The sequence below is a fragment of the Bos javanicus genome, chromosome 7, assembly GCF_032452875.1.
Source record: "Bos javanicus breed banteng chromosome 7, ARS-OSU_banteng_1.0, whole genome shotgun sequence".
NCBI lineage: Eukaryota > Metazoa > Chordata > Mammalia > Artiodactyla > Bovidae > Bos > Bos javanicus.
Window position 1 is genome coordinate 69,876,477 of NC_083874.1, and position 21,926 is coordinate 69,898,402.

The 21,926-nt window shown below is 42.4% G+C and overlaps 1 protein-coding gene across 7 annotated transcripts in view; it reads right to left on the minus strand.

Annotated features, from left to right (window-relative positions):
- Positions 1 to 14,414: 14,414 nt before the first annotated feature.
- EBF1 (EBF transcription factor 1) overlaps positions 14,415 to 21,926 on the minus strand; it is a 427,899-nt gene continuing 420,387 nt past the window's right edge. For all 7 annotated transcript variants that reach the window (XM_061424217.1, XM_061424216.1, XM_061424214.1 and 4 more), the window contains one exon: positions 14,415 to 16,624. In XM_061424217.1, the coding sequence (XP_061280201.1) occupies positions 16,593 to 16,624 (32 nt within the window). In that variant the 3' untranslated portion in view covers positions 14,415 to 16,592. The remainder of the gene's footprint in view (positions 16,625 to 21,926) is intronic.

Consider the following 21,926-nt stretch of genomic DNA (forward strand, 5'->3'; position numbering starts at 1 on the left):
TTTGTGACCCCATGGACTGTAACCTGCCAGGCTCCTCCATCCATGGGACTCTCCAGGCAAGGATACTGGAGTGGATTGCCATTTCCCTCTCCACTAAAATGAATAGAGGCTGACTTAGAAAAAAATTCTCCTCAGATCTAGAGATTTTTTTCATTAAAAAAAAAAAAACAGAAGAGGAGGAGGAAGAGAGCCAGATAGAGAGCCTTAGAAGTCCTCCCCAAAGTTTGGAGGGGTCTGTCTTGCTTCATGAACTCCACAGGAGCCCTTTCCAGCATCTTTGCTTAGAGGCACAGCCTCCGGGAAACCCTTGCCAATCATCATGCAGTACCAGTAAATCCTGGGAAGTTAAGTTTAACTCTTGCTCCACTTAGGCAAGTGCTGGGCCTCAGTTTCTCTATGGAAAATGGTATTCATAATCTGTCTTTTTCTGTTCCCAGGGAAGGTTCTTTTTCATCCCCTCTAAAATACTTCCTAACTCCTAAGTCATACCAGGCAGGCACTGTAATATTCACTGAGGATGCAACAGTGAGCATGACAAACATGGCTTCTACCCTTGTGGCACCTACATTCTAATGGGAGGAACACACGAGTAAACCTATGAACAGAATCATGAGAGCTCAGGCTAAGTGCTGGAAGACCGAAACATGGGGTGTGAGGGGTAAGCCATCTCAGTTGGAAAAGGATTGAAATCTGAGATATTCAGGGATAGTCCATTTGAGAAAGTACCGTGTTAAACAAGACCTAAAGGACACGAAGTTACCAGATACACAAAGAGAAAGGAAAAACTCCTTGTAGACAGAGGAAAGAGTGAGTCCAAAGGTCATGTAGTGGGAAAAAACACTGCGTGTCTGTAGAGTATAATGAGCATGGGGAGACCTGCACGAGGTATGTTCAGAGACAGAAGCACAGCTCCATCCTGAAAAGCTCAGTGGCTAAGAGAAGAGGCAGGTGTTTCCTTCTAAGTGTGATGGGTGCTACTGAAAGGTTTTAAGACGGAATATATTGCATGGTCTGATTCGTGATGTAAGCAGACAACACTTGCTGCTAATGGGAAGTAGAGTAAGAAGAGATGCACAGAGATAATCAGGAAGGGCCATCATCTCTTGCCTGAATCACAGCTAGCATTTCCTAGTGTCCAGACTCCTCCAGGACAAGTTTCTTCATAGATGGACCCAGTGCTGGGAAGGAGGAGCCTAGATTTGCCTGATTGCTAATTAATTTCTCCTGATCCCTCCAGGGAATTCTGTCCCTATTACTGAATGCATCATGAAATTGACTTCAAAAGTTAGGAATTACATGGGTTTTCTTAAAATGACATGTTAATAATTTCTTGGATATTGTTTTGTGAAAACATCTCAATGAGAAGAGGACTTTTTTATTCAGTCCTTCAGCTTTTAAAATTCACATGATGAATCTTTGCTCCCACTGCCCTAGAAAGTCGGGGTGCACAAAAAGGGAATGAGAACAACTCTTGTACTAGAGTGGAGATGAGGGGTCTGGTGCCAGCTTCACCCTTGCTATATGACTTTAGGCTGCCCCTTCCTGAGTCCCTTCGTCTTGCAAGGGCATTAGAAAAATAATCTCTAAAGCTATCCGTTCAGCCCGAAAGGGACTGTGATTCTTTGGCCTTGGATCAGAGCAAAGGTTGAGGTTGATCGTTAGCTACTGATTTCTCTGAGTGTGAGACTAGTATTAATGGAAAACAGCTTAGTGGTTCACTTACCTTTTTTTTGGTCCCTTTTCCTAAAACCCCATTTTTGGGTTTAGCAGGTCCAGAATCCAATTAATTTTCAATCTCTTCCTTCCCACCCATAATCCACCTAATAAATGTATTCAGGGGTGATTAGATAAGTGATAGTCTTTGCCTTGGCTGATGTGTGAGCTGGAGTTCTGAGCTCTCCAGTGCCACCCCTGCATGTGACCCCGGGGCTCCACTTGCTGGTTTCTTCATTCTGCTGGAAAATGTCATCCACGGCATCAGTTCTCTTACTATTCCCACGAATCAAGCTCTTAGTAGCCCAATAAAATCGTGAGACTTGGGATTAAAAAAAAAAAAGAAAAAAAGTGATTGTGTTGCTTGGATGCTAATGAGACACATATATCTGAAACAACTGATTAAAGACCTTGGAAAGAAGGTCTGGACACAACATGCAAGGTGGCTGATTTAAATAGGTGAGGAGCATTCCAGATACACGAATGTCAGGTACCTTTACTTCAAAGAGATGTACTTAAAATAGCCTGTTTTTCCTCACGTATTTTCCCACGAAATATTGGGACACCAATGGAGTGAGAACAAGCAAAAGGGCTGAGTGATTCTCCCATCAGGATCCTTCGTCTGCCAGGTTAGCGCCAACAAATGTACCAAGCTGGCAGACCAAGTGTCTCCAATGTGTTTCTAGAATGTGTTGTGCAGTTGATAATAAATAACTCCTAAGTTGTGTGATTACATAATGATAGCCACGTTCATTCACTTGTCTATCAAAGGAACCATACTTGAGTTTGAGCTCCTTTCCCCTGGGCCCATGAAGTGTTGTTAGCTTGGAGTCTTTAAAATTTCTAGCAATCCTGGGCTAAGTGCAGTGGGGTGGAATGTAGTCCCTTTTGCTTAGTAATCCATTAGCTAATGGGTGGGAGCCCGTCAGCTTTATATTTATTCCTTAAGCCATTAAGGTTCACCTGCTGTGCATGAGACTACACTTGACAAAAAAGAGTGATAGTTGAAATAAAATAAATATCAAACCTTACAAGATCTGATGGGTCTTGTTTAAAACATGATGGGCATCATGGAAAGGTAAAGGTGAACAAGCTATTACGAGTTGACACACAGCATTGTGGGCAAGATGCCGCAGAGCTCTTCCCCGTGCTCCAGGCCAGGGGCACTCACCAGTGGAGGGGAGTTGTTTGAGAGCTGTCTTCCAAGTGCCCCCCAATATTTGTCTGCAGTGTCTACCTAAGTCTCTTGAAAGGTGCTTGATAAATTTCTCAGTCAATCTTACTGCGGCTTTCTTTAAACTCTTTAGATACAAATCATACTCTTTCTGACCTGCACATGACTCCGCATAGTCTGGGTCCTGCAATAGGACCGTCTTTCACCTCTCTTCCCCTCCAACCACACTGATCTTTCTCAGGTTCTCTGCAAGGAATATTCTTTCTCTCTTTAATGTTCTTTCTTGCCTTATTCACCCTTCAGATGGCAGCTTGAACACCATTTTTTCAGAGGAAGCTTTCCTTGGTGTTCTGAAGAAAGTTGGTTTCTAACTGGATGATCTCCTGCTTTCCTGCCCTACATCATGTATTATATTTAATTGCATACATATCTTACTAAGCACAGCACAGCACATATCTTATTAAGGTTTGCTTCTCTCACTAGATGGAAAGCTCCTTGATGGCAAAAATCATGTCTGGCTTTCCAGCACCTAGCATAGTGCCAGCTGAATAAATAAGGGAATTCAGTCCTGAGAGATCTTCATGGACAAAACAAATGCAGACATGGACTGATGGCTATAGAGAAAGAAAGCTTGGCATTTCTTGGGTTTGATTTGTGATAGTTAAGGTTTATTCTGTGGTGCCTAGTTTTGACTACATCAGTTTCCATGATTATCTCCAATAATTATCACTTAGCCCTACATAGACAACTTTTCTGAGTTCTCTGTATTCTTTCTCAACTGTGTTTGTAAACTGGACCAGTTGTTTTCTGAGCTCCTCTCTTTCATATAGCATCTTATCAAATGTAGCTACCTACAATGAGCTCAGGCTTTTAATATTTCATTCCCAAATCTCCTTAGCCTACTCCCGGTCTGCCTGTCTAGATTATCTTAGGTATTACTTTTACCATGTTTTATTAAATTCTTACTAAATATTTTCTCTGTTGCAAACCACTGGTCATGATTCTCCCCACCTCCAACTGGTTCCTCACCACCTACCACTGAGTTTTAAAATAATTTGTTTTCAGTTTTTTCTTATAACTGCACCTACATCTAGGCTTCTATTTCAGTGTCGAACAGCTATTGCCACAATAATGTCACATAAGAAATCACTCCAAAGCACAGGTGTTTACAAACATAGCAAGTTCTAATTCTCACCCTTGCAGATTTGCAGGACAGTAGAGCCAAGGAACAGCTGATATTGTCAGCATGTCTGGGTGAGCGGGCTTGAGGCCGAGAGTCAGCACAGCTCAACTCCGAGATGTCAGTGGGCTCTGATCTGTTCTGTGTATGGACACGTCAGGATCCAAGTTTAAGTTTCAGCAGTTTTTTGGAGGAAGCCCTCTTCCTGGCATATCTGTGGTGTGTAAGAACCAAGTCAAAATTCACAGTCACATCTGTGGCCTCTGCCTATATCATGCGATATCATGTTCCAGGGACCGCATCAAGTCACGTGTCCAAGCCCACCATCAGTAAGGTGAGGAGGCAGACAGCATCCTGCCAGTTTCCCTCACAGGGCTCTTCTCAATATGATAGAGTATGTTTGCTTATTAATATGCTTTTTTGTGCTGAATTATTGCCCATGTCCAACGGCTCTTACCTTCAGCAACTAGAATGATGTCTGGCCTATATGAGGCACTTATATATTTGACTAATTAAGCAAAGAAGGAATAAGTGACTTCAAGAGATTTCTTGTGCTGAGTTGCAAATAGGCCTCTAATAGTCCATTCCACAACTGTGTTCAGTTCAGTTCACTTGCTCAGTCATGTCCGACTCTTTGCCACCCCATGAATTGCATCACGCCAGGCCTCCCTGTCCATCACCAACTCCAGGAGTTCACCCAAACTCATGTCCATCGAGTCGGTGATGCCATCCAGCCATCTCATCCTCTCTCGTCCCCTTTTCTTCCTGCCCCCAATCCCTCCCAGCATCAGAGTCTTTTCCAATGAGTCAACTCTTTGCATGAGGTGGCCAAAGTATTGGAGTTTCAGCTTCAACATCAGTCCTTCCAAAGAACACCCAGGACTGATCTCCTTTAGGATGGACTGGTTGGATCTCCTTGCAGTCCAAAGGACTCTCAAGAGTCTTCTCCAACACCATAGTTCAAAAGCATCAATTCTTCGGCGCTCAGCTTTTTTCACAGTCCAACTCTCACATCCATACATGACCACTGGAAAAACCATAGCCTTGACTAGACAGACCTTTGTTGGCAAAGTAGTGTCTCTGCTTTTCAATATGCTATCTAGGTTGGTCATAACTTTCCTTCCAAGGAGTAAGAGTCTTTTAATTTCATGGCTGCAGTCACCATCTGCAGTGATTTTGGAGCCCCCTCAAAATAAAGTCTGGCACTGTTTCCACTGTTTCCCCATCTATTTGCCATGAAGTGATGGGACCAGATGCCATGATCTTCGTTTTCTGAATGTTGAGCTTTAAGCCAACTTTTTCACTCTCCTCTTTCACTTTCATCAAGAGGCTTTTTAGTTCCTCTGCACTTTCTGCCATAAGGGTGGTGTCATCTGCATATCTGAAGTTATTGATATTTCTCCCTGCAATCTTGATTCCAGCTTGTGCTTCCTCCAGCCCAGCATTTCTCATGAGGTACTCTGCATATAAGTGAAATAAGCAGGGTGACAATATACAGCCTTGACATACTCCTTTTCCTATTTGGAACCAGTCTGTTGTTCCATGTCCAGTTCTAACTGTTGCTTCCTGACCTGCATACAGATTTCTCAAGAGGCAGGTTAGATGGTCTGGTATTCCCATCTCTTTCAGAACTGAGTTAATCATGTCTAAATTTCAGCTAATCTCATTTCACTTAAACCTGTTACATGTGTCTTTTTAGAACTATGAAAGGGCTTAGCAGGATCACACATCATGAAATGATTTATGGATGCCAACATATAAGGAATGTTTCTTTGCTCTTTTCCTTGTGTCCCTAAGTTATCCATGTCAACCTTTGTCTTGTCTCATCCTCAGCATAGGTGCTAAACCATTGCCCTGCAAATTTATTGCCTAGAGTTCCCTTCCTTTGGCATATGAGTGTATTCAGAATGCTTCTTCTTTTTGCTTGTCTGGAGCTCACTGGTACCTACTCTGGTACCAAAGCATAATGACTGGGGGATACATTGTTTTGCCTGTACTTCTGACAAGCATCAGACACAGATCATGCTCTGGTTTGATGATGTGGCAACTATTGGGACAGTTTTTTCTGCGGTAAAGAAGGAATCCTTTCTTGGGGGTGGCTCTTTGGATACCAAGAACACTATGCCATTGGCTTTTAAGTAGTCGGAAGGACTTAGATTTTTTTTAATCAATTATATCCATCAAAGTGTTGCATATATTATTATCAAGAGATAGGAAACCACCTAACGTGTACCAGTTTGAAATCAGTAAAACATACGGTATATCTGTGTATCTCTGTCACCTGTGCATCCATCCATTCACACGTGCATACATACAATGGAATTTCAATCCCCTATACTGACAGACTGGCTAATACGTTCTAGGCACTGAATGATAACTCATGTTGTGGCTTACTTAACATTATCTTCTTAGATACATTTTAAAATAATACTCTTATTGTCAATTCTTTTTAATAGATGATATGCTGAGGATTAGAAAATTTTAGTGATTTCTTTTTTTGAAGTTATTTTCAGTATATACTGATTATTGGATTAGTTCATCCCATAGACAGACTAACTGTTGTGCCCATATATCTTAAATAAATGGCCTTCAAGATCCAAAGGGGGCCCTCTGTCCTCAGACAAAGTTGGTGAGCAGTTCCGTTTTAGTTGAGCATGATGACCCCAGTGTTCCGTGGTCATCGTGAGAATGTAACAAACATCTATCTGTAAGGTTAATAGACTATCACCTTGTGTAAAAGTAGCCTCCAAGAAAGGAATGCCAGGTGCCATTATTGTGCCATCTCCTGGATTTTCCTGGATGTGAGGGTGAGCCACAGTATTCTGTGCTTGTAGGGGGGAAATGGGAGCTCAGTGTCTGCCTTCTCCCTTGAGTACTTTGGGCTATGGTGGTTTCTGGGGCATGAAGTTTAGGGTAGGAATGTTTACCTTTGAATTATAAAGAGCAGTATTGGGGATCCCTAACCTTTCATCTGGTTACAGCTGGTTTTAAAGGATTATAGGAAAGTTGACCACATCCCTAGAATCCCATGCAATAAATCCATGGTGCAGGCAGAAGTGAGGCAGGGAGAAGGAGAAGGCCTCCCCATAGTGGTCCTGCAATCATCAGAGTAATTGTTCTGCTTGAAGAGCTACCAGTGAGCCAAACACTGATCAGGAGTGTTACACAGAAGGAAACGGAAAAGGATACGACAGTGGAGGAGAGGAGCTGAGGAGGAGGAGCAGTCTTCCACTCTGGGTGACGTGCAGCTTCCATGTGGAATGCTGTCTGCACACCCTCCCACCCCTATCAGCTCTACCCTTCTGAAATGAAATGAAATGTTAGTCACTCAGCCATTTCTGACTCCACGATCCCATGGACTGTAGCCTGCCAGGCTCCTCTCTCCATGAGGTTCTCCACTTAATACTGAAGTTTGTTGCCATTCCCTTCTCCAGGGAATCTTCCTGACCCAGGGATCGAATCTGGGTCTCCCACATTGTAGGCAGATTCTTTACCATCTGAGCCACCAGGGAAGCCCTGCTGACTGCTTCTCAAATAGGAGTGGACCCATGAATCTTGCTCTATGTGCTCACTGCTCCCTATTCTTGCCCCTCACAGTCTAATATGTTCAAACATTATTAACAAGGAAGTGTTTATGGACTTTCTCTTCCCCCAGTTGCCAAAGGGAATCACGTTTGGCCATCCAATGTCTTTCCTTTCCCCAGCTCTGCTGAAAAGGAAAGATTTTCTTGCTGGAAGAAAGACAATGCAGTGAGAGAAAATAATGCACTGGGGTGGGGGTTGGGGTAAAAAGAAAAATCACATCAACTCAGAATAGACTGTTGTCAGATGGATTGAGCAAAGTAGCGTCTGAGTAAGGAGAGTAGGAAAAAGGATGGTAGAGGAAAGAGAATTTTAGCAGGTATTGCTGTGGACTTTACAGATAGGTTCTTATAATGGCCTTTAAGGCGTTTGAATAAGGGATCAAATTTTTTTAAACTAACTGTGGGTGTTGACATGTATGCAGAGACAGAGCCACAGGCTTGTTCAGATATAGTAGGGTTTGTTGTTGCTTAGTCACTAAGTCATGTCCAACTTTTTGCAACCCCATGGACTGTAGCCCACCAGGTTCCTCTGTTCATGAAATTTTCCAGGCAAGAATACTGGAGTGAGTTGCCATTTTCTTCTCTAGGGGATCTTTTAGACCCAAGGATCAAACCTGTGTCTTCTCCATCTCCTGCATTGGTAGGTGGATTCTTTACTGAGCTACCAAGGAAGCTTTTATATTAGGATTACAGCAGCATTTATCACAGTATGAAACGATTCTTGTGTGGTTCTTTGCTTCATATCTGTGTCCTCCTTAGGCAGTAATGGGGAGAAGGAAATGGGTCTATTTAAGACACAGTTAAACTCCAGCCCTTAGCAAAGTACTTAACACAGAGAAAGTCCTTGGTAAAAATATACTGAATAGACAAATGTGTGAGAGAAGGCATGACTGATGGTTCTAATTCATTTTTTCCTGCTCTCCCTCATTTTATGGCCATGACTCCTGGCGGAGTCCCACCCAAATCTATGTTATTTAAAGAATCAACTTCAATGAAACTCCCTCCTTTTTGTTGACATTTTGTTGACTCTTTGTGGAGTACTGGATTCTCCTTTTAACCTAATTCCCTGTGCAATATATTTCCTGCGAAGAGTCAGCTCTCAGGCCTGTGGTTCACTCCAGGGCTCAGAACGTTCCTTCTTAATATAGAATGTGGAAATTATACAATCAGTGGGAAAAAAGTATGCCAAGTAGATAAAAATCAGTCCCACTGTAGCGTAACTCTCCAGAGAGAAGAGATAAAACTGCTTGATACTTAAGTTAAAAAAAAAAAAGTAGCAAAATATTTCCAGTTCCGGGAACTGAATTTCATTCCTAATGTAAATATAGAAACCTCTGGAGAAGAGGATCATACTTGGAAGAGGGAAGGAAAGCAAAGGGAACGGTAGGAAAGGATTTCACTACCAAGCTCCATAGCTTAATAGTAGGAAACAGCCCAAATAGAGACATCAACCACTTCTTTAATTGTGGGTGTCTCAGTCAGAAAACTGAGTTTCATCTTGACTTCTCCTCCTCCCCCAATCCCAACATTGCCTCATCACCAAATCAGAGTGGTTTTATCCACTAGATATTTTTAATTGGAGTATACTTGACATTTAACATTGTGTAGGTTTAAGGTGTATGACATGTTAATTGCAATGTGATTACCACCTTAGCACTAACACATACCTCCATTGCATCACATAATTATTTCATTTTGTGGTGAGAACATTTAAGACCTAGTCTCTTAGCAACTTTGAAACTTGTAATACACTATTGTTGACCGTAATCAAATGCTAAATATGTCTAATCCTATCTATTTTCCCCTTTCCCATGCTTATAGTCCAAGCTATGCGTTTTTTTTGCCTCACCCATGGCAATGCCTCCTAATTGTCCTTTTTCCCCTCTGCCTCTCTCCAATTTGTTCTCTAGGTAGTTATCAGGATATTTGTAAAATACATGTTTGATCCCTTGTTTGCAAAGTTTAAGACTCCCCACTGTGCATCATTATAGCAAATATCTACTGTAAGACAATTATCTACTGTAAGACAATTATCTACTGTAAGATCAGTTCAGTCACTCAGTCATGTCTGACTCTTTGTGACCCCATGAATTGCATCACGCCAGGCCTCCCTGTCCATCACCAACTCCTGGAGTTCACTCAAACCCACATCCATGGAGTCGGTGATGCCATCCAGCCATCTCATCCTCTGTCATCCCCTTTTCCTCCTGCCCCTAATCCCTCCCAGCATCAGAGTCTTTTTCCAATGAGTCAACTCTTCGCATGAGGTGGCCAAAGTACTGGAGTTTCAGCTTTAGCATCATTCCCTCCAAAGAACACCCAGGGCTGATCTCCTTCAGAATGGACTGGTTGGATCTCCTTGCAGTCCAAGGGACTCTCAGGAGTCTTCTCCAACATCACAGTTCAGAAGCATCAATTCTTTGGCGCTCAGCTTTCTTTACAGTTCAACTCTCACATCCATACATGACCACTGGAAAAACCATAGCCTTGATTAGATGGACCTTTGTTGGCAAAGTAATGTCTCTGCTTTGTAATATGCTATCTAGGTTGGTCATAACTTTCCTTCCAAGGAGTAAGCGTCTTTTAATTTCATGGCTGCAGTCACCATCTGCAGTGCTTTTGGAACCCAAAAAATAAAGTCTGACACTGTTTCCACTGTTTCCCCATCTATTTCCCATGAAGTGATGGGACCAGATGCCATGATCTTTGTTTTCTGAATGTTGAGCTTTAAGCCAACTTTTTCACTCTCCTCTTTCACTTTCATCAAGAGGCTTTTTAGTTCCTCTGCACTTTCTGCCATAAGGGTGGTATCATCTGCATATCTAAGGTTATTGATATTTCTCCTGGCAATCTTGATTCCAGCTTGTGCTTCTTCCAGCCCAGCGTTTCTCATGATGTACTCTACATATAAGTCAAATAAGCAGGGTGACGATATATAGCCTTGACATACTCCTTTTCCTATTTGGAACCAGTCTGTTGTTAAATTATCTACTGTAAGATAATAAGAGAATAGAAATGAAGAAGAAAAGACAGACACCTCTTAGAGAGGACTTGCTATAAAATGGAGCAGAAGGCTAATGGACAGACTGAGAGCAAAGTGAGGTCTAATCGTATTTTCTTTTCTCTAAGATGAGATAATATGTGTAGGCTGATTAGATAGTAATATTGAGGAAGAAGAAATTGAGATGTTGGAGGGACAGCATAATCATTCCAGGAGCAACATTTTTGAGAATGTGACTTGGAGCCTGTGAGGGCAGGCATGGCCATGAGCATAGTGTGCTGGAAAAGGTTTACTTCTCTGGACATCTTTTAAAAATGAACTTTTCAATGAGGGTGTTTTGGCAAGGCAAAAGGAAATTTATTAAAAAAAAACTTATCTGTATATTTAACATTGAACATGGCTACTGTAGGATATGGAGAGTTTTTTCACAATTATATATTCCATTTCCCCACATTCCTATTCCTTTTGATGAATTTAACATTGTTTTCTTCACATAGCCAGCTCTAGAGGCATTGAGCATGGCCCTCCATGCCCTGCTTTCCCTTATTTGCCTGGAGAGTCTGTTTATACCACGCAGGCAGGCCATTCCATGCAGCCTTCCTAACCTAGTGCTAGGAATGTAAATAGGACCCTCAAATCAAGCTGGGTAAACATCTCCTTTAGTAACTTGTCTTTTGGCCACAAGTCCCAAACTGACATTCTTAGAGGCCCATGGACTTTCTTTTTTCCCCAGTGCAGTGTTTTGAAAGCACTATTTTTGGATTAGATGGCAGCATTTAAAAAATGAAAATTTCACACAAAAATAATTCAATAATATTCAAATAATTCAACAATGGCATTCTTGAAAAATGAAAGATGGGCATCACTGGGCTACATTCCCATGTGGGGACAACTGCCTGGAGTAAGCGAGGGTTCCTTGTCTGTTTTTTTACCCCAGCTTACCCACTTCATGGTTTACCATCACGATCTCTGTGGTCAGATACAGAGCATTGAGTTTATGACCATTGGTTCAGGCCCTACAGGCTGGAGCTATGACTGGTTTGCCTACTGCATCCTAGCAAACCAGTGAAGTGCCAAACGGATAGTAGGTCCTCAGTCTCTGTTCTGAACTTCCCAGGCTCCTCAGTGCCATCTCGCACAGCTGTGTACTCCACAGACAGTCTTCCTGTTCTTGAATGGGCCGCACCTGCATATGCATGCTCAGTTGTGTCCAACTCGTTGTGACCCCATGGACTGTAGCCCACTAGCCTCCTCTGTCTATGGGATTTTCCAGGTTGCCATTTCCTTCTCCTGAATGGGCCCTGTCTATATCCAAAGCCTAGATCCTTATATCTGCTCTCATTCCCTCTCCTTTGGTGCCACCCCACCTGCTGACTTCATCCTTCACATCTCAGCTTAGATGTCCCTCTCTCTGGAAGCCTTCCCCAACCCTTCAGGTTAAAAACAGATCCCACTGTAATACACTTTCAGAGCATTCTAGACTTTTTCATTGCCCTTATCAGTTGGTTAGTTAGACTTGTATGGTTGGTTAATGTCTCCTTGCCTCACTCAACTATAAAGATCCATGAGGGCAGGATCAGTGTTGCTGTGCTTGTTGTAGAATCCACCAGGCCTCACCTGGTGCCAGATGAAACCCTCAAGGTCTATGTGAATAAGTAGGCCTTCCAGGAAATAGGCCTTAAGGAAAGTAGAAGCCAGTATGTAGAGGTGTGGATGTCCGTCTTATTCTGTGGAGCATTATGAGTGTCTTGTCCTTAACACTCTAAACTACTCTGAGTATAGATTCCTCTTGTCTGAGATTATGCGTGGCCTAAGGGCAGGGGACTCTTGTTCCCTTTTTATCTTCCGTACGTGATACAGAATTCCAGAAATGTATACTGAATGACCAAATTAATCAGCATGGATTTAAGATGAGGATGGTGGCTTCTCTGCTTATTAACTTATTCATTACACTCTTTCATCACCTCAGATTGGGCTCTATTCCAGAGCAAAAGTGTATCAGCAATGCCCACCACAAATGATTCTGATGGTCGTTGCAAGATGACCCAGCAGCTCTGGTCATCAAGTTTCTGTTAGTGCATGGCCTATTTGCTGAGTTTTCGAGGCATTTTATAAGCATCATTAAGCTTATCATGTCCAATAATTGTAAAAGTAGGGAAAGCATTGAATGTGCAATTGGAGAGACTTATGATGATGATGGAAATTAAAGTGAAACAGTTTTACAGGAGTAGGTGCCTATTGGGTGTTTGTGGAATGTTTGACCCTAGGTAAATTTGTTTTTTTCCAACAGGAAAAAATGTCTTATCGACATGGGATTTAAAACTATAGATCATGGAAAGTTCTGTGTTCACACATGCCTCCTCCTCAGTAAACCAGGGCACATAATTGACCAGAAAGCTCACTGGGATTAATTAGCAGTGGTATGTGAAGAGCTTGGTTCAGACTTGGAACATGGAGGATGACTTTCCAGCGAGGCCAGATCCTAGGTACATAATTCAGTCACTTCAGGGGATCTCATGGCTTGCCTAGTGTAATCGGGGCTCTTGGCTCAGACCAGGATGGGCATTGTGTGTCCAGCTGCTGCCAGCAGAGGGCAGCAGCACGCTGTGTGAGTTCAATTTGCATTCCAGATTAGCAAATACCCATGCACTGACAAAGAGGGAAAGTGGGTGTCCCAGGACTACTCACTCTTGCTGCTTTTCTCTGGGTGATAACACTGGCCCCACGCCATTGCACACACAGACCTTTTTACATTATGTTGGACTTGGGCTCATCCAAAATAGAGAAATGAACACACAACTAGGAGCTGCCATCACAGACAAGAAGTAACTTTAATTAAATATTGTGAAAGTTGAAAAGTTTTTACAGCTTGAATGTTTTGCAAAAAAAAAAAAATTATAACAATCTCTACAGTAGTTAGGTTCTCTAACGATTGAACTGTACAGTGTGTGTCTATTCCAAAAGTCTGATAGGAAGGTGAAAGGTTAGATTTAGAGATGACTTCGTTAAGCTGCATCCTAGTACAATGTGAGGCCAGGGTGTGTTATGCAATCCAGTCATCCAGAAGCTGTATTTTTCCCCCCAAACTGAAATCTTAGTTGAATTCTCTATTTTGTTTTCTTCTTAAAGCCATATTCTGTATTTAGGGGAACATCTTTTATTTGTAAAAGTTCCATGTAGAAGAGAGAGGGTCAGAGGGCCAGAATGTCTTTTCGTCTAATCAATGTAAATAGAGGCAACAAAACACAAATTATACACATTTTAAAGGCTCTTTGGACTTTCAAGAAAAGTTCTAACCACTACAATGGCTGACAATGGGTGGCGTCTGTCACCAGGGTCTGAGCCGGACACCTCACCGGCTGACCTGGGGTCCTTCACAAACAGTTAAGGGGCTCACCAGACAAAATATGGCTTTAAATTGTACACATCTTCAGGCCAGCACTTACCACACAAATCCAGACAACCTTTCTGAGTACCGAGAAGCAATGTGTCCACTTTGCTTACATTTTCCAGTTTTATTATTATTTATCATTATTATTTCTCACCAAGAAAAATCAGCTTTCTTCCCCTCCCTTCCCTCCCGCAACACCCCTCCCCCACCCGCCCCAACCCATAAAAATCGCACTCTGACAGTCTAGTGAAAACCATTGCAAAATCCATATGGGGGCATGCACAGTTGCAGCATTGTTGTAAATTTTCTTGCTCTACTAGAAAAAGTTACATTATCTTAAGGTAACAAAACAGTTCTTTTGTGCTTTTCAATTTCTTTGTTTTTTTTTTTTCTTTTTTTTTCTTTTTCTTTTTTCTTAGAATGTTAGTGATGACTGACAGTTCTGGTGCACAGTTACAATGTACAAGTGAAATGAATATGATTTGCATTGTTAAGGCATCCAATCTGCTGGTTTATATTTATGTGAAAGACAGAGGAAATATACAAGCAGACTTAGGAAAGAAAGTATGTTCACTGATTTCTATGAAGTTTCTCCCTGGAATTTAATGCACAAAATGCGTCACTCCAAAGGGAGAGGTTCCATGCATATTAATAGAGTAAAACAGCATTAGGGTTTTCTTCTGTAAGCTTCCAAAGCAAAGGATACATTTTTTTTTTAATCTACGGAACTAAATGCTACAAGAATAATATGCTACTATTTTTTGCCATAAATTGGAAAAAACTTCTTAACTTACAAATAATACAAAAATAGACAATGGCTTTTGGGTGAAAATTAAAAAAAAATGAAGCATGGTTTAAAACGATACTAAAAATAACTATAAATGAAATGTTTAAAAATCACATTGAAACAGCTAACTATAGGTGACCAAACAAATACGCACTTTTCACATAGCAAACATACACAATAAAATAAACTGGGAGTCAGAGGAAAAGGAGGAAGGGGAAAGCAATGTACAAATTCCAAAGATAAATACATTATTTATATGGATATCTTACAAAATCCCCATTAAAACAAAAAGCCTTTTAATTAATTTTGCAAGTATGTGCAAGCTAAAGGTAGTGAGCTTTTTTTTTCCTTTGCAAAATATGCAGTAAAATCTTTTTATGATATTGAAAAACCGTCTTAAGACATTAAAATGTATAAATAGAACAACAACTTTGGCAAAAAATCACAAAAAATCTACAGTATTTATAACTACATACAAAAACACAACAGCAAAGAAAAAAATATCAGGCAAATGCATCCTCGGAGCTTTGCTGCATCTTCGCCATTAACTTCTATTGTAAGAACACTTCCCAGATAATGAGAGCAAAAATTCCCATCGAACAGAAAACTGTGTTTTGAGGTCTCAACCTTCTTTTCCTTTCTCCCAGTTTCCTTTTATTCTTGATTCCAAAGCACTTAACCCGTTGTTTCAATCTACTATGTTACAAATAGTAAGGGTCGACTGACAGAGGCGCTAATCTCGAATGGGAAATCTCAAAGACCTGCTGTGTCGGAGGATTGGGATGAAGTCAGCATTTAGGATGAGTAAACTTTAACCTTGTAAATGGCGGCGTGTTACTGGGATTTTGACTCGATAAGTAACTGGAGGGGATAGTTTGGAATTCTGTGCCTGACCCTGTTCCACGCAGTCTCAAAGGAGATTCTCACACAGTGTGTGTGCCTCCAAGCTCTCGAGAGGCCATCGGCTTCAGAAGAAGTTGACATAAGCAAGAGAGAGAGTGCTATCAGGTTTAAATATGCAGTTTTAACATCTGTCTAGAGGCACTGGATTTTTGAGTAGAAGGGGAAAATGTGATCACTCACATCACTGGTTAACTTTCCAGGCTGCATTTATTTACACAGTTACTTAAGACAACAATACGAAAGGGAGAAATAAGCTTGCACTGCTAAAGGGTGGCATGTTAAGTTAGATACTGGAAATGCACTGTCCGAGTAACTACGACTTGATATGCTTTAAGGCGCAGAAGCCGACCCTTAGTTTCCTAAAAAATCTAACTGGCATTCCTATTCTGTCCCATACAAGCTTTTTTTTTTTTCCTTTTTTTTTAAACTTTTTTGTAAATATCACCACTTCATTCTCCTTTTACACAGCTTTAAAAACATCATAAATTAAAACATGGAGTCTTATTTATAGTGTCCCTTGTATACAGCTTTATGGTTTATAAAAGACAAGTGATTGCAGTTAAGCTAAAAAAAAAAAGAGAGAGAGAAAGAAAAAGTGGATTTGCTTTTATCAACACAGAATAAATATATCCCCCCAAGGATGCGGGAGGTACAACTGTAACCAACACCCTGCGTTAGCAGATCCCTTCCAATTTCAGTATTTGCAAGGTCGGCGATATTGTTTGTTTAAAAATCTGCAGTTATTGTGATTCCTCTTAAAAAGGCCTGAGTTAAAAGTTCCACTCTGGGACTTGTATCAGATTACTCTCTGTAGCAGAATCCAACCTCTTCATTAATAAAATTCTTCAAGGCAATTCTTTCACATGGGAGGAACAATCATGCCAGATATTGCTGTGGAAAGAGAAGACAAGAGTCAGTGGCTTTTGTGTCCAAACTTCCTACTAAAAGAGAAAAAAGATGGGGGGAAAAAACACCCACACCCCACTATGTTCGTTGAACATTAGCCACAAATGAGCTTTCTCATCTTCCCCGGAAGGAATTTGTAATTACAAAATATACATGTACTTTATTAAGAATGTAGTGTTATCAGTGAGTATATGTGTCTTTAACAGATGATCCTAAACGTCCCTCCAAATCTGATTTCAATTTTAAGACGTAACTGGCAAGTCAGAGTTTGAATACTGCTGGGAAAGTTAGAGCCCCGTCGCTTGCAAAGGAGTGGGAATTTTCAGTTTTTCACTCTTTGTCCCCCTTGCTTTCACTTCCAAAATATAAAATGAAAAACTGGCCCACCATAACAGCCAGCAATTGCTACGAAAAACCATGGCTCTGCCTGTGTCCTGTATTAGCGTGAGAGCTGAGCACTGAGGACTGGAGCGGCGATTTGGGCGCCTCCACTTCAGTCCTCGGGCCTGAGGTGAGAAGCAGCCAGCTCCAGGAGATGTCATTCCCTGGGGGATGAGGAGGGAGGGTGTCCCCTATACCTCTGCTGCAGTCAAGGTTTCTGCAATGGTCTGACCATGTCTCTAGAAAACTTTAGCCTAGGAAAGCTAAAGGAGATCCTAAGGCAAAGGGAAAGCTGTATGGGAGAATTAAAAATCTTGCAAAGCATTGTTAGGAGGCCTCACACAGTTGTATTAAAAGAGCATGGAATCCCACAGGCCCACATTCCACCTCTTTTCCGTTTGCTAAGTCCCCCAGAGGTGCTTGCTTGCTTGCGTGCATGCTCAGTCGTGTCTGACTCTTTGGGACCCCATGGACTGCAGCCCACCAGGTTCCACTGTCCATAGGATTTTCCTGGCAAGAAAATACTGGAGTGGGTCGCCACTTCCTTTTCCACCCAGATTTATTTATTTGTCTCCGTGAACCTCTCTGCCTCCTCGGCTAGGAATGGGGTGTATTTGCTAGGGCTGTGATACTGTTCAGAGTTGTGGGAGATTTAAATGTTAACGACCAATATGAAGTGCTTAGTTTTGATAAGCTCCTAGTGAAGAGTTGGGCTCCTATTAAATTCTGCTGCTAAATTAGCTGTGTGACCTAGTGCAAACTACCGAACTTTTCTGGGCTGTGTTTCCTTATATCAACTAGGTATTGTCCAACATGGAACACTTCACTTGATGGGTATAAGGAATAAAGGGACAAGTGCAGAGTTCAGGATGGCAGCTTTGAAATATGTGGAGATGAGAGCAGTGCTTACATTAGAAGCAAGAGGCAGCCATCTTTGGCTTTAAGCGATGGCTTAGCATCCTGTCAGGCGGAGAAAGGAAGTCATTGCTTTCTTTTTGTTGGCAATTCTAAATTTAAATTAATGTCCTTGTCAGTGGTGACTGCATCTAGGAAGTGACCCTCTAAATTTCCCAGCTCTCATGTCTGCAAGAATGGGCTTTTTTAAAGAGACCCCCAAAGCCTTCAGTAGACACAGGAAGGCCAGGTGAGGCTCTGAGTGCTGTGAGCCCCGCAAGCCTCTGTTTCCCCTCCCCGACCCCGACATTTTTGATTCAATTTTTAAAAAAGCATTTTGCCAAACACTTTTTCCGTTAATTTTTAAACCCATCTGTATTCACAAGGAAATTTAATCCACATGTTTCTGATTCATTTACACGTAAATCATCCAAATGTTGTTTTGCAAGAGCCATTCTGCAGTCCAAAAGCTCCTAGAGTCTTTTTTGTAAGTCCTCATAAGCCATTTTTCTTAGAAACAGGAAGTGTCTCTTGCCAAATGCAGGCCAATTTAAACTCCCAACGATTTGGGATCCATTGGAAATGCAGTGCGCCCCTAAGATGCAAGTGAGCCCTAGATTTTGACTGACACAGGAAGCTGGGTATTTCAATCCAAGCCTTGAGAATTCAAGATGCTGTAGCTCCAAAGGCAAGGAGGATGGACTGGGAAAGAGGGTCTTGGCAGAGTGAGAGCTCCGCATGGTGCTGCCTCCCTAAGGCTCTTTTCTTCCAGGCTGAAGGTAGGTCCAGGCACCTCTACTAAAAGGCAGACCTTCCCAAGGGAGTGCTAAGGCCTCTGGCCAAAGAAGTGTCTCCTTATGCCTTCCTCCAAAATCTAGCCTGTGTGCCCAGCAGTCTCCTAGAGCAGAGCCTGATCACCAGGAAGTTTCCATATGATACAAAGCAAAAGGGAAAATGGACAAAATTCCTGCTAATTGGGGTCGGTGGACCCAGTCAAAATTTATCAATGGGGCCCTAAAAACATCAGGTTTTTTTTTTTTAATTCTAGATGACCAGAATTAAAAAAAAACAAAAAAACCTACTCAGTGTTCTGATACCTGAATAATGTGTTAAATCAATAAGATGAAACTTCTATTACAGCCACATTAAAAGCTATAAAGCAAAGCTAACTAACATGCTGCCAGTCCAGAGCTAACAGTGTTTCTTAATCTCGGACACAGGGGTTAAAAACTCCAGCACGTTGAGAGCCCAGGCTGGCATCCTAAGTGAGCCAGGTTCCCGCTGTGGGGACTGAGGTGGCTCAGCCAGACTCAGGCCTTCTGTAGCGAGAGCGGCACTCACTGCTGCCACGTGAGAATGCCTCCACATAGCCACCACATGTTACTCCAGAGAAGGTGGAGAGGTGGATTCTCTAAAACATAAAATAGCCCAGTTTATATGTGTTAGCAAAAAGTTAAAATCAAAGCCAAATAAACAAACCTACAGTCTGGGGGTGTCTAGGGGTGACTGTGGTCTGTCCCCACTTCCCTCCCTCTCCTTCACTGGTCCTCAGACTCCTCTGAGGGTCTAATGGAAGCCAGGGAACCTCTGTCCAAGAAGGCTCGGAGATGCTTACACCCAGAATTTTGCACGGAACATCAGGGGGTTACTGCTCCCTAAATCTCTTCCATCACTTCCTAGACTCCAGATGCAGAACCCTTATTGATGAGTGAATTTTGGGCAAGGAGTCCCGTTTGTGGCCTCTGGGTTTAGGCACGCTAAAGAGGCCTTTTAATAAAAAAACCTCATTGCATGACTGCGGGGAAGCTCCCGGGATGTTAGAAGCTGTTTTTCTTGTGTCTGTGCCCTAATCCTCAAGATTACTTATGTGGGTGAGATGGATGGGTGTTTGAGGCTTAGAATGTTCCAGAAATGGTGCTGGCACACGGACTTGCCCAAGTGGGGCCCATGAAGATTTCCATGAGGACACGACACCCCCACACTCTCAGAGAGTAATGTGTGCCAGGGCATCACAAGACCAAAGTGGCTCTGCCATCCCCCTGGCAGCTGGGTGATCACATTCCCTGACAGAAGCTCAGAAAACTACTGGCTTCAGCAGCAATGCATTTTTTAATTGGATAAGAACAAAGACAAAATGCAAAGTTTTGCCGAGCTGGGAGAAATCTGGAATGAGAGGGTGGAATGTGAACTTCCTCGAACCACCACATGTGTAAGGATGCGGAGCTAATCGGGAACAGGACGAGGGGACGAGCTTGCACAAACTCAACATGTGTGTCAAGCAGAAGACAATTCCAGGAGATGTGCTACCAGACTGTGGAGAGCTAGGTGGGGCCGGCCAGCCTGCGCTCCAGCAAGGTGGGGAAAGGGGAGAAAAGCACAATGTGGGTACGATTTCTGTTAATTCTTCACTGCGGAGACTGTCTGGAACATAGAGTTTAAAATCCCCACCTTGGGGGCAGGTCCAGTGACATGGTGACAGCATTCTGGGGCATTAGCCTCTCTCTTAATGAAATCCTTTGAGGCCCAAAATTAGATAGAATCCATGCTTCAGGGGCCCAGCTTTGGGAGAAGGGAAAGTGTGTCTCCAGGACTATAACTGAGCATACGAGGTAACTCAAGCCTCTGAAAACATACACACTTGAGGAGTCTAAGATCAGGACTGAACAATGACATCTTGATAACAATGGAAGGAGATGTCTCTGTGTTGTTATCTTATCTTTAAATCCAAAATATGTCTAAATTTTACATAGTTTTTCATAGGATGTTCACTGGTCTTAATGGGCCAATAAGTGCAGAGAACTAAGAAGGAGACTCTCTTCTGTTTAGCTGCGGGGTGTCTTAGAGCCTTTAATTAAACTTGCATGCATTGTGACTCCAAGATAGTAAGCACCATTTTCAAGGTTTGTTTGACCATAACCATTTCTTTCTTTTTTTAAAACAGAACATTTTATGAGATTCCAGAAATACTGAGATAGATAAGAGGAGTTTGTCCTACAGATGTCTCAGGCAAATGGTAGACTGTCAAAGGTTTTACCTACCTGGGAGAGAAAACCAGCTGGAGTCACAGGAGAAACTGAAAATTCTAAAATATAAGAATGGAGCTCCTGACTCCCAGGTAAGGACTTCCTTGTTACCCTTTCTCCCTGCCTCTTGGTACCTGTGCTCTAGGAGGGTACATGGCTTAGTGGCTACCACACAAGACTCCGGCTCAGGTTATCCTTAAACCTTCTGCTTAAAATGCCTCCCCCGCTCACCTCATCTCCCTGGGCCTGAATCCTACTTGCCCCTCATCCAAGGTCCAGTCAACCTTCTCCATGAGGCTGGTCTGAATTCTCCCTAATCTTTCCCTCGTCTAAACTTCCACAGCTGGTTGCCCAATGGCTTGAATATGACCATTTAGTTTAACATAGGGGCTTATATTGGGGCTTTCCTGGTGACTCAGACAGTAAAAAATCCACCTACAATGCAGAAGTCACAGGAGACACAAGTTCAATCCCTGGATTGGTAAGATCCCCTGGAGGAGGGCATGACAACCCACTCCACTATTCTTGCCAGGAGAATCCCATAGACAGAGGAGCCTGGTAGGCTACAGTCCATGGGGTCGCAGAGAGTCAGACATGACAGAGCAACTAACACTTTCATACTTACATAATAGTCAGTTGGGCTGGGGCTTAACCCCAATCTCCCTTAATGTGCTAGTCCTATAACTCTGGATGAGCCTTCTCAGCTCTCAGTTTCTGCATCTGTATAATGGGGACAATAAGGAGCCTATATCTAAGGCTGGTTGGAAGGAATACATGAGACAGTGAAGACGACAGGCTGGGAAGAAAACCTCCCACATTAGTGGCTCTGACCATTGTCGTCACCATCACTTGAGACCACAGCGTGTATCTGTTGAGGAGTAAATGTGTGCTGTCACCAGAGGAGGCTGAGAAAGGGCTGCTAAGGAAACGGATCTCTAAGGAGTTGGTTAAAAAAAAAAAAAAAAGAATGATGGACAATTAGCAGAGTG